At 42.8% G+C, this 12,028-nt stretch overlaps 1 protein-coding gene across 2 annotated transcripts in view; it reads right to left on the reverse strand.

The window, feature by feature from the left end:
- Window positions 1-12,028, reverse strand: part of SGCD (sarcoglycan delta) — a 513,449-nt gene that overhangs the window by 75,059 nt on the left and 426,362 nt on the right. For both annotated transcript variants that reach the window (XM_084635702.1, XM_084635703.1), the window contains one exon: window positions 2,381-2,468. In XM_084635702.1, the coding sequence (XP_084491828.1) occupies window positions 2,381-2,468 (88 nt within the window). The remainder of the gene's footprint in view (window positions 1-2,380; window positions 2,469-12,028) is intronic.

The raw sequence follows: 12,028 nt of genomic DNA on the forward strand, positions 1-12,028 counted from the left end.
GATGTGCTCTGCAATCTCATGCTGAGAAGTCTCTGGTAATGCTTTTTGTTCCAAAGCCTGACAAACATTACCTGCCCTTGTGGCCATTCCATCCTGGTCTGTGGCTCAGCAGTGCAAAGAGCTGACCCTTCTGCTACCTGACCAGGACTCAACTTGTAAAAATCACCACTTAACATTCCTCTCCTACCTATCCCACGCCACGCACAACAAAACCTGATTGATTTGCCATGGCTCATTGGCAGATGACCAGACCCAAATGTTTCTCTCACTGTCTCCCTGACTAGTCTCACTTCTCAGAAGAAAAATGACTCTTGAAGGGCCAAGGTTTTTAAATGTGGGCTTTAACACTGTGTGCTCACAATTGCTCGCCCATGCAGTTGTGTGCACTAGCATTTATGCATGCCAATGCTGCCTGAGTGCACAAACAATTAATTGTGTGCACAGTGGTGGGTACAGAAGGTAGAAACTGTTTAATTCTGTGGAAACACTAAAGGATCCTGCAAATTATTTTGAGAAAATCTCACAATTTTTGGCAGCTTTTAGGTTCGAATTTCTCTCTACCTACCCACGACTGCAATGCGCTCAATACGGGACTATCATCTTAAGACCACTCGGAACGGACTCTGGCGCGGAATGCAGCACCCTGCTTACTAATCAGAGTGTCACACTGAGATCTCACATCATCAGCTTTCCATGAGCTGTGTTGGCAGCCTGTGAGTTCTCTGTGCGGAGTTCCAGGTGTCGGTTTTAACCGGTAAAGCCCTATGTGGAAACTGGTTCCCTGAGAAGACAGCATCGCTCTGCATGCCGTTCCACCTCAGCTGAGATCAGCAGAGTTGCTTAAACTGGAAACCCCTCAATTTAAAGAGATGGGAGCAGCTGGCAGGGTGTTCTCTATGAAGGGCTCTCGATTGTGGAATTCTCTTTCCCACTCCTCGTTAAAGAATTTGTATTTGAGATATGCTGTGTTATCCCACCCTTCTTCTGAGGCATGTAAGGGGGATGTGGGCTTACAGACACACACAGTGCTACTATATTCGATTACGATTACTGCTGTCATCAGGAGTTGGTTTCTAAACTATGGAGCAGGAGATTTTTAGAGTAGTTATATTTAGGTTCAGTTATATTATATGGTATCATATCATTTACCATGACTTTTAAGTGTATGCAAAGATACCCAGAGCACATAATGGGTGTTGATTGCAGCCTTTATACATCAAATTAAAAGTATTTGGTTATTTATGTTGCACCGATCCCAATGGTGAAGAAGCATCTGACATTCCAAACCAAACAGGCCGGCAGCAGTAAGTTTATGATCTTTTCCAAAAGTCAACCTCCCATGCCTTCATTAGAGACTGCATCTCTACTAGCCACTTTGCTGTGTTGGGTCTCATTTCGGTGTTGGCATGGTGTGTGCTTTGTGCGTGTGTGTGTGTGACAGAGCTGCTGTATCTTCTACTAACAGCCATCTAGACACTTCCAAGCTCTGCCAAAACAGAATCACTTAAGTGACACAAAGTTTCCATGGGAAATAAATGGCAAATGACCAACAAAGTAAACAAGTTCCTTTTGAATGGCAAAATCTGGGAGCTCAGGATTGAATTTATTTCCCTCCTCACGGCAATTTTCACATGCACCTTAAGTCATTGGTTACTGAATCTGGTTAATTATTTAGCACTGTGGCTGGAGGTGAGATGGAGCCAGCCAGACAATCCAAACTCATGTAGAAACAACATGTTTATGGATTACTGGTCCACCACACAGCAATTCTTCTCCTTGGTCATAGCCTGCTCTGTTTGTATATTAAGCATTTTACGTGCCGCTCTCTCGACACAAATCACACATGCTCTCAAAGACATACCCGTGCGGTGGATTTCTGAAACACTGGTTTCCCCATCAAACATGAAGTGCTAATGCTCCTGAGAATAAGGGTTCTTTAGCAGCAGAAGGAGCTTTGGGTTTGGAAAGCACTCAATTGCAGAGCATCTGTGCACAGATGGTGCTAACCAACAGAGTTCAAGAGATCTTAGGCAAGTTAAAAGTATCTTGGGACAATCCTGTGCCTGTTCAAATGAAATGTCAGACTGAATATTTTCTTCCTGACCCTGAAGTCATACAACTAACCTTTTGTCTCTGGATTGACTTTCAAGTGACAATAATTTTCAGCTTCTTTATTAGAAATGTGCAGCCAGCTTCTTCTCCAGCACAGCCCTAACGTTCTTATCTTTTGTTTCTACAAAGTGGAGCTAACTTTTAAGTTGTACTTCACTAGAAGCCTTAGCTACCCTCCTCTGTACTGTTTAATGATTGTAAATTATCCCACAGCACAGGGTCCTTTACATCTTCTTAATTCTTTCCTCTGGTGTTTTCTCTTCCTTACCTGTTACAAGACGAGTAAGGACTTTAGTCTTCTCATTGAGAATGTTCACTGTAACATTTCTGGCAGATTGGAAGTACAATGGATTGCCCTATAATAAGAGCACAAGAGAAAGCAAATAAGAAGGGAGCTTAAAGAAGAACACTCTTGAGAAAGCTGTAGGATGTGTGTGCTCGGCCATGGGGCTTCTCGTTTCTCCTGATCTTTGAAAAATGGTCACAAAGTTAGAAGTCTGTTTGAAGTGCAGGGAAGATGCTAGTGTGTGTTAGTTTGTGTTCGGATTGAACCCTGCATCAGAACATGAACCAGTACAGTGACTGCGCAGTGGATGTTACATAACCCCACCAGTGTCCGGGGACAGTGTTTCACACCCACAGTGCATTCACTTTGCACAGGCCTAAATGATCAGTCCCACTTCCCTCTTTACCCTGGACAGTGCACTAAAGTCTAATTATACTGTAGGAACTGTCATCTTTATTACTGGTGTAATCTGACCAACCTGTTATTTAAAAACATTTGTGCGAGGTGAGTCTGATTTGAACTTCCCAACATTTTAGGGTGTTTGGCCCTGGGGTTCGGGTTGGTCCTCTCCTTAGTTACTGCAGCATATTTGGTAATCAAACCTATAACATCTGCATAAAACTCCAGATTAAATGAGCAGGTGTTATTTTGTGAGTGTGGGTGTTTTGTGAGCGTGTGGGTGTGTGGGAACATGTGCGTTGTGTGAGTGTGTGGGGGGAAATATGAATGAGAGAGATTCTTGATAACATTTTAAAACAGCTTTTGTTCTCAATCCACTTATGAGGCGTACCATACATACCATTACATAGCATTAACAAACAGCCCACGGCGCTGAGCACTCTGAGCAAGATTCAACGCATTGGTTTCAATGGAGTTACACAGCTGGATTTGACCCTATTGCTTTAGCTCACAGGCTTTTGGCCATTCTTAAATATTCCATTTTCAATTCATCAGCGGGGAAAAATAAATAAATAAGAGCAGCTATTGCAATATGGGAACTCTGTGGCTCCCTGGCATGGGCCTCTTCAGGTACCGTACCCACAGAAGGAAGCCAAAGGAAACCGGCAGTGGAAATCAGCTGGCTCCTTCTGTCTAAAAGCACATGCAGGGCACACACTAGTCAGCCCTCTCCAACAGCTTCTCACTAACAGGATCCACAGAGCACACAGTATGGATTTCTCAGTGGTTGCCGGTACCAAAGGCACCAATAGGGTGACCATATCTAAACTTAATGCATGTGGTGGAAATGATCTCTCCAGCTGAGCAATCAGTATTCAGCTGCATGGTGTCTAACCTAGGCATCTGTGCAGGGCTACTATTTCCAGAAGAATTTAAGGGGGAAATTCATCAACTGCCTAAACCACGCTAACAGTTAAAATTTGCATAAGAGCAATAACAACAACAACAGTTCTGTGATTCTTTTTATCTAACGTACTTCCTTAGATGCCCAAATCTTTTTCCACTGAAGACTGTTTCAAAGGCTTCCTTGACTTCAGTGGGAGCAGAACAGGGACCCTACCTATCACCATATATTTCCTTGACCCCCAGCCTTTGTAGCGTAACTGACATTTAGATAGCACCTTTCATCCATAGGGCTCCCAAAGCATGCTACAATGCACATACAGGATGCAATTTTCAACAGCGCTCTAGCTCTGCTCCCACTGAAGCCAGTGGGAGTTTTAGCACTGACTTTGACAAGAAGAGAGTAAAATCAATTTCAAACAGCTCATGGAAATCCCACCCACAGTGATCACTTAATGAACCACTGAAATGCAGTCACATCTGGGGTGGCAGGCTGCAGCCTCCTGCATTACTGGCATACAGCACCCTGCACAGCAATGGGAGATGAGGGCACTAATTTGAATGAGGACTCTCAGGCCAGCCCCTTTCCTTAAGAATATTGCCATGGGACTTCTAATGTCTATGTGGAGCAGACAGCAAACCTGTTATTAAGGTCAGATCTGAAAACAGCCACTTGGCATGGAACTCAAGGGGACAGATCCCCAGCTGGTGTCAGTCAGTGTTGCTCCCCTGACTTCCCCAAAGCTACACCGATATACGCCAGCTGAGTTCTGGCCCAATGTGCCTAGCTCAGGAGGAAGAAGGGCTCTCTTTGGCCCTGATCAGATTAAAAAACTATGGCCCTGGGGCAGAGATGGGGGTAGAACCCAGAACTCCTTACTATCTATCCAGCATCTATGCACTCGGCCACACTGCTTCCCCTTTTATTTGGTGCAGTGGGAAACTGGGAAGCTCATGAAAGGATTCAGGAGGTGACGTGAACATAGTTGAGTATGACTGTTCCTCGGAGAGAAAGGTGCTAATGTACAAAAGATGTGCCACTCCTCTCTGTGCAGGGTTATTTTGTGGATCAGAACTACTAAATGTTTGGTCCAGGAGCTTAAGAGATGTCACAGAGTAACTTTCAGACGGGCAGAAACTTGGGGTAAGAAAAGCACATAGTTATATGAAAAGTAATTTATTTGGCAAGACAGGATCTGTATGCCTTTCACTCTTACTGCATATATCTGTGCTTTATAACAACTTTCTCCTTCGCCACCTGGCTAGCACTGAAGTGGCAATGCAACAGACGTTTCCATAAGCATTAAGGAAGTCACTTTGGCCATCTTTGCATCGCTTTCCCTCCATTCTGCAAAGAGCACCTGCTGCAGGCAATGCTTGTGTGGAGAACAGGTCTTCGTCTGGGTGCAGGGATCTGTCTGTGGCGCTCTGTGCAGGACTGGGCTGTTAATGTGCACTTTTTGTGAACGCTGGAGTGGTCCGGTTTCCTGACAACAATGTGTGCAGAAAGCCAATGTCAAGGTCACAGATATGCACAGAACCCCCCAAAGTTAACTACACAGATACAGGTCCTGGCACTACTTGTACCTATGTGCTCAACCAGCGAGCACACTGAAAAGAATGCCGTGTGATTTATCTGACTGATCCTAATTCAGACACCCAGGTTAAATTCTGAAAATTCCCAATCCAGCTATGGAACAAAAAAATGAGAAGGATTAATGAAATAAACTTGAATAATGCATAAACTGGAAGAAATTCTGATTTGCTCATGGACATTCCACAAGTATTAAAAGAGGTTATCTTTGTTGAATGAATTGAGAATTATTCTGTTTGTTCTAACCCAGCGTCTCATTTCACTCGACCAAGTAGTGGTCATAATTCTATATAAATGATGTAGCAATAGCCACAGAAGTAAATGTGATGTCACAAATTCAGTATGGTAGCCCTTATTAAAACTCAATGGGCCAGCTCCTGAAGTTCTTCCTCAGGCATAACTCCCAGTTAAGCTGTTTTCCCAGAGTAAGGGACTTCTGGGTTAGCCCATAACTTTGTAAATGAGCAAACATGGTAAGAAGAAGTACAGAAAATAAACGAAGTATAATAAGAGTCTGGAGACTTGAGCTGATTCCAGTCTTCACTGTCTGACCTTGGACAAGGCATTTAAGTTCACTGTGTCTCATTTTACTCGTCTGTCAGGTGAAGACAAATCATTCTCATCTACCTTTGAGATGTGCTTGCAGATCCTTAGATGAAACGTGCAAAGTATATAAGTACCAAGCATTATATTTTATTTCTAAAACAGCAGGTCTGAAACATGAACCCAATACAAAAGAGCATCTGAACAAAAACCAGGAAACGTCTGAAAGTTTAAACAACAGAGCAGCTCCATCTAAACTCCCCCAGAAAGGAAAAGAGTAAAAGGGCCAATTCCTTTTTATTATTTTTTTCCATTTTACCCTGAATTATTTATGTTCCACTACCAAGGGCTTAGAAAGAAATATTGATTCTTTGTCCTGTATTTTTAATGAAACAGAAATAAACTTAGCTCCACTTTATTATTTCCTTGTTTATACATTAGCATCCTCAGTGACCTCAGCAGGGACCTGACCCAAACAGCTCTTGAAATCAGGTTTATTACTATTACAAATTTAAATTTCACACTGACTGAAGGCTGGATGTTTTAAAAAGACAGATGTCTAGAATCCATATGAAATTATAGCCATGGATGACATCATAACCATTATAACCGCATTATAAACAAGGCAGGTCACATTTTTGACCTATCCCACTTGACTGTTTTTACTAGAGGGATGCAGATAGACTAAGCATTTTGAAAAGGTTAGCATGCCTTTCAGTCTCCATTAAGGTAGGAAAACAGTCCAAGGAACTACATGACAGGCATGGTTTCAAACTCCATTATTGATTTACATAATAAGATACTGTAGAGAACACGACTAGATAAGCTAAGAGGTTATGCCCACCCTCACCAGAGTACATTACAGAACACACATGCTGACCCTACTGCAGCTGTGTAGTTCATAGATTCAGATCTCTCTTCATGTGGCTTTCAGAAAACTAAATTTGCTTGATGGAAGAAGCATGCTTTTATTAGTCTGTAGGGAAGGAATATTTCAAGCACTTAGTGTAATGCCCCCTCACATTTCCATAACTCTCTTTCCATTTGGAAATGAATAAAAGGCTAGAAAAATATTCCCTGCTACTGGAAATTGTGCACACTTTGCATCCTGTGTCTTTTACTTACACACACAATAACTCAATCATCTCTCAGACAAGGCCCTTTAAAAACTTCTTGACCCCTTTTAGAAATTCAGGTATGATCCCCCCGTTCTTTCATTAACCAAACTAAATCAAATGTTAGTGACTCACTTTCTTCCCTTCTTTAAAACAAGTAATTAATCAGGAAATGGGATTAGGGAAACAGTCTTACATTTTTATTACTATTTCTTGTTAACATGGTCCAACATTAATTCCTCCAATGCACAAGCGCACCGGGAAATATAGACCGATACAGTATCATCACCTCAATAAAAATAATTATACGTAGTTTGGGCTTCAGAGCTTCAGTCCACACTAGAATAATACTCTCATACATGGTTCTGTAATCTATTAAACCTAAATTTAGAGTACAGGGGGCCAGGTCTGACTATAGTCATAACAATGTAAGTAGGAGACACACCAAATCTCTAGAATATAATATGAAACAGCTCTGGAAATGTGTATTTCATGTCATAGCCCAGTTCTGATCTTTCCAGGTGAATACTGATGAAGAGACGAGGGCCTGATCCAATGAAAACTGAAGTAAATGGAAAGGTTCTCATTGACTTCAATGGGCTCTACATCTCTTTACTGTGTGATGAAAAAAACAGTGGGAAAAAAGGTCTCTCTGTATCTCCAAGATGCTTCATCTAGTTTTTTCGGAGGACTCAAATTAAAGGTAAAATACACCTGGTGTTGCCATTCCAATAGCTTTATAATCTACACTATTTCAGTCTATGGCTTTCCACTTGAGCTGCCTGCATAATGTCTGAGAGATTATGAAATCTTCAGCATTTTCCCCATTTGTTCTTCCTACACACAATCAAACATGTAATGAAAGTTATCACCCAGGCCCCAAAACAACACTATGCCTTGACGTTCAGCCCATTTGCCAATATTAGTTCTATCTGTATGCCAAGACATGGGCACTCTAACTTTTGTCTCCTTCCATCTACTGTCAGCTCACTTGGGTTATTGTGAAGATGTTGCCAAAAGCTGAAAATCTTTCATATCTTAATTATCCCGTAGCACTCACTGGATTGAACAATAGCCTTTGATTTAACTTTCTTTGCCCATTAAATCAGCATTCATCTCCCCAGCAGCACTATTTTACATTTTTGTTTCTTTTATGTGATTAATTTGATCAGACTTCTGGAGAATTGGAGGCACTGGCTTGCACAAACCTCTCTGGTAGCAGGATGCCATTGCTTCCCTTCTGCATGTTTTCATGTCTGCTCCTGACGACTTCAAGTATTCTCCTTGTAAACCGTTTAATGAAGGTTCCATGACAGGATGCTTCAATTCCATTTCAGGGGGCAAGTCTAGGATGAGATTTTCAAAGCAGGCTACCCGCCTACCATTGTAATGGAAACTAGGTTCCTAATTCCTTAGCAGAAACCGTACATGTGAGTATGGCATATGGCTCCTTTGAAACCCCCAGCTCTAATCCTTTTCTCTAGCAAACATAAAAACTCCGTCTCTGACTCCTGCTCTGCATTACCATCACCCCCAATGGCATAGCACTAAAGCAAATGTTCATGGACATGTACTAGTAGATGCCACAGATACTCAATTTATTAAAATATGGGGACATATGCTACAGGATATAGTATTTGAAAGGTGCAGCAAATATGTCACTACAATACAGTTTGTTTCCTAACTAATCAGTGAGCTATCCAATAGAATATATAAGATTTTGCAAAAGGTATCGACTGATTGTTCGGAAGGCTCAATACATGGGAAAGTGAATCATAACACTTTGCCAGGTGCCTTTCGCTGACTCACTTCAGAACAGATGCTAAAAGCTCCTCGATCAAAGATAACACCACCTTGACTGACACCCTTGATGCACAGCCCATGCAATCCAAACCTATGCTCTCTTTAAGGGAATTAGATATTTTACAGAGATTTCCTTGGATTAGTTTTGGGAGATTATAAAAATAAGTAGGAAATCTTATTATATTTTAAGAGGTAATTTAAAAGTAATACATCAACATCAATATTTTTAAAGTCAGTAAGGTCAAAAAGGAGTAGTTTAAATTGGATCCAGTGGAGCCCACGAAATCTGAACATGAAGTGCTGGAACAAGTCAACATGAAGAGGGGAGATAGCTGTGTTACCTCCAGTCTTGTAGAACTCATGGGAAAAGTCCAACACAGAGACATGAACCATAGTGGCAGCTGGCAGCCTGTGAACAGTGCCTGTGTCACTACCATACCCCTCGCTGAAGTAGAGAAAGGAAATGACCTGCTATGTAAAATCATATTAGGATTACCGGACGGGAAAAGCTCATTTCAATAGCCCTCCCACCTGCCTGGGGCAATCCACTGCCCCACCTGCAAGGAGAGAGCTCTAGAAGTCAGGAAGACTGGTCCTGCTCTAGATCCAAAGCGGTGGGATCCATTCACAAACAGACTACCTAGACTATCACCAGAGTGGACGTGTTCTGCACCTGACCCAACCACCCCAGTGCCCGCGATCACAGGGTGACCTACCTGTCCCCATTGCTACTGCTGTGAGGAACAGCTGACAGACAGCTAAGCAGCAGTTCTGCAGAAAAGGACCTGGGGATTACAGTCGACAAGAAGCTGGATATGAGTCAACAGTGTGCCCTTGTTGCCAAGAAGGCCAATAGCATATTGGGCTGTATTAGTGGGAGCATTGCCAGCAGATCGAGGGAAGTGATTATTCCCCTCTACTCGGCTCTGGTGAGGCCACACCTGGAGTGTTGCATCCAGTTTTGGTCCCCCCACTACAGAAAGGATGTGGACAAATTGGAGAGAGTCCAGCAGAGGGCAATGAAAATGATTAGGGGGCTGGGGCACATGACTTACGAGGAGAAGCTGAGGGAACTGGGCTTAGTTAGTCTTCAGAAGAGAAGAGTGAGGGGGGATTTGATAGCAGCCTTCAACTACCTGAAGAGGGGTTCCAAAGAGGCAGGTGGGAGGGCTATTGAAATGAGCTTTTCCCATCCGGTAATCCTAATATGATTTTACATAGCAGGTCATTTCCTTTCTCTACTTCAGCGAGGGGTATGGTAGTGACACAGGCACTGTTCGCAGGCTGCCAGCTGCCACTATGGTTCATGTCTTTGTGTTGGACTTTTCCCATGAGTTCTACAAGACTGGAGGTAACACAGCTATCTCCCCTCTTCATGTTGACTTGTTCCAGCACTTCATGTTCAGATTTCGTGGGCTCCACTGGATCCAATTTAAACTACTCCTTTTTGACCTTACTGACTTTAACTTACTGAGCTGTTCTCAGTGATGGCAGATGACAAAACAAGGAGAAATGGTCTCAAGTTGCAGTGCGGGAGGTCGAGTTTGGATATCAGGAAACACTATTTCACTAGGAGGGTGGTGAAGTACTGGAATGGGTTACCAAGGGAGGTGGTGGAATCTCCATCCTTAGAGATTTTTAAGGCCTGGATTGACAAAGCCCTGGCTGGGATGATTTAGTTTGGGATTGGTCCTGCTTTGAGCAGGGTGTTGGACTAGATGACCTCCTGAGGTCCCTTCTAACCCTAATCGTCTATGATTCTATTCTGTGACAGGGGAGCAGGGAGCATGATGGATAAAGAGGCACCTAGCTAAGGTTGTGGGGAGTGGAAGGACTGATGGTTTCGGATGAGTAGAGAGTGTGGAATTGATGGATTTTTTGGTGGTAGTCATGGCAGGGCAGAATGTAGCACTGCTGGGTAAGCCCGCGAGAGAGAATGATAACACCACCTCACTCTTATATACAGCTTTTCATCCAGACATCTCACAGCACTTTACAGGAGAAGAGCGTTTTCCTCAGGAACTATTGCACACATCACTGACTGAGGCAGAAATTTTTTGAAGGAGCCAGATGTTGAAATTTTGGCAGCACATCACAGCTCATAATGTTCCTATGGTCGGACCAATGACATGTGTGAGCACCCCTAAGTTTGTTCTGGGTGGAAGAAACACAGGGTAAGTAATATATGCCATACTCACATGTACGGTTTCTGCTGCTGTCTCTCTATCTACCAACTTCTTGCCTTGCCTGGGCACGCAAAAGAACAATGCCCTAGATGGCCACTGTTCCAATTCCATGCAAAATGTGATGAGTATATATGCCATTCTGAGTGAGAGGTGACCGTTCACACTTCTGCCTACTGTCAAGTGGCAAATAACCACAGTCTCTAAATGGCGAGGAAAAGCAGCATTTTTAGAAACACTTTCACCTGCAACAAGGAGGGGAACCTTTTCCAGTGAAATCTCACAAAAAACGTCACCTCTGTTCACTGCTCTGACTGCAACCAAGTCCACCAGTGGGTGCAGTATGGCACACAGCGTACATTAGCAGAAAGGTGCACGCTACTTCTTTTTGGATTCCCCATCCCCCCTCAGCCATTCTGACCTGCACTGGAAGGCGGCTTTGGAACCCGATTGTGGTCAATTTCTCACCTCACTCCTGCCGTGATTCCATACAGCAAGGGTGGGAGTTTGCCCATCATACCCTTGGTGAACAAATTAATCATGTAGCTCAATCTGCAGACGTTACACTGAAAATACATCCCTTAATGTTACTTGAACACATATTTGGTTGTTTAATCACTGAGCCTCTTCTGTTCTTGACTTTGTCCTTCAAACAGTTGAACATGATGTTCATGTAACTAAATATGTTTTCTTAGCAAAATTTCCAACTTGACAATGTAAGCTTTTCAAAGAAGAATGAACATGATCTGTGAACTGAATTGATAATGCCGGCAGATTAAAACAAATGCTATACAATATCTCAGTACATGCCATATTTATGACTGAAGACGGTTGCTTTTAGGAAGGAAGCAACAGGTTTAGCATAAAGGTAATAAAATGTATTCTCTGTCCTTTTCCAACTGTAAACAAATCTTTCTCAGAAGTGAAATACAGCCATATCATGTAGTTGGGATCAGTGTAGAGCTGGTATAAATTTTTACCTGCAATTGCCATTGTTATGTCTAAGTAATTATGGGCCCTTTCTATGTGAAGTCTCTATTAGGAGCTGACTCAACATGCAGCATGATACCTTCCTCCTTTTCTTTTCTTT

Source organism: Lepidochelys olivacea (assembly GCF_965140295.1).
Source record: "Lepidochelys olivacea isolate rLepOli2 genome assembly, chromosome: 8".
NCBI lineage: Eukaryota > Metazoa > Chordata > Testudines > Cheloniidae > Lepidochelys > Lepidochelys olivacea.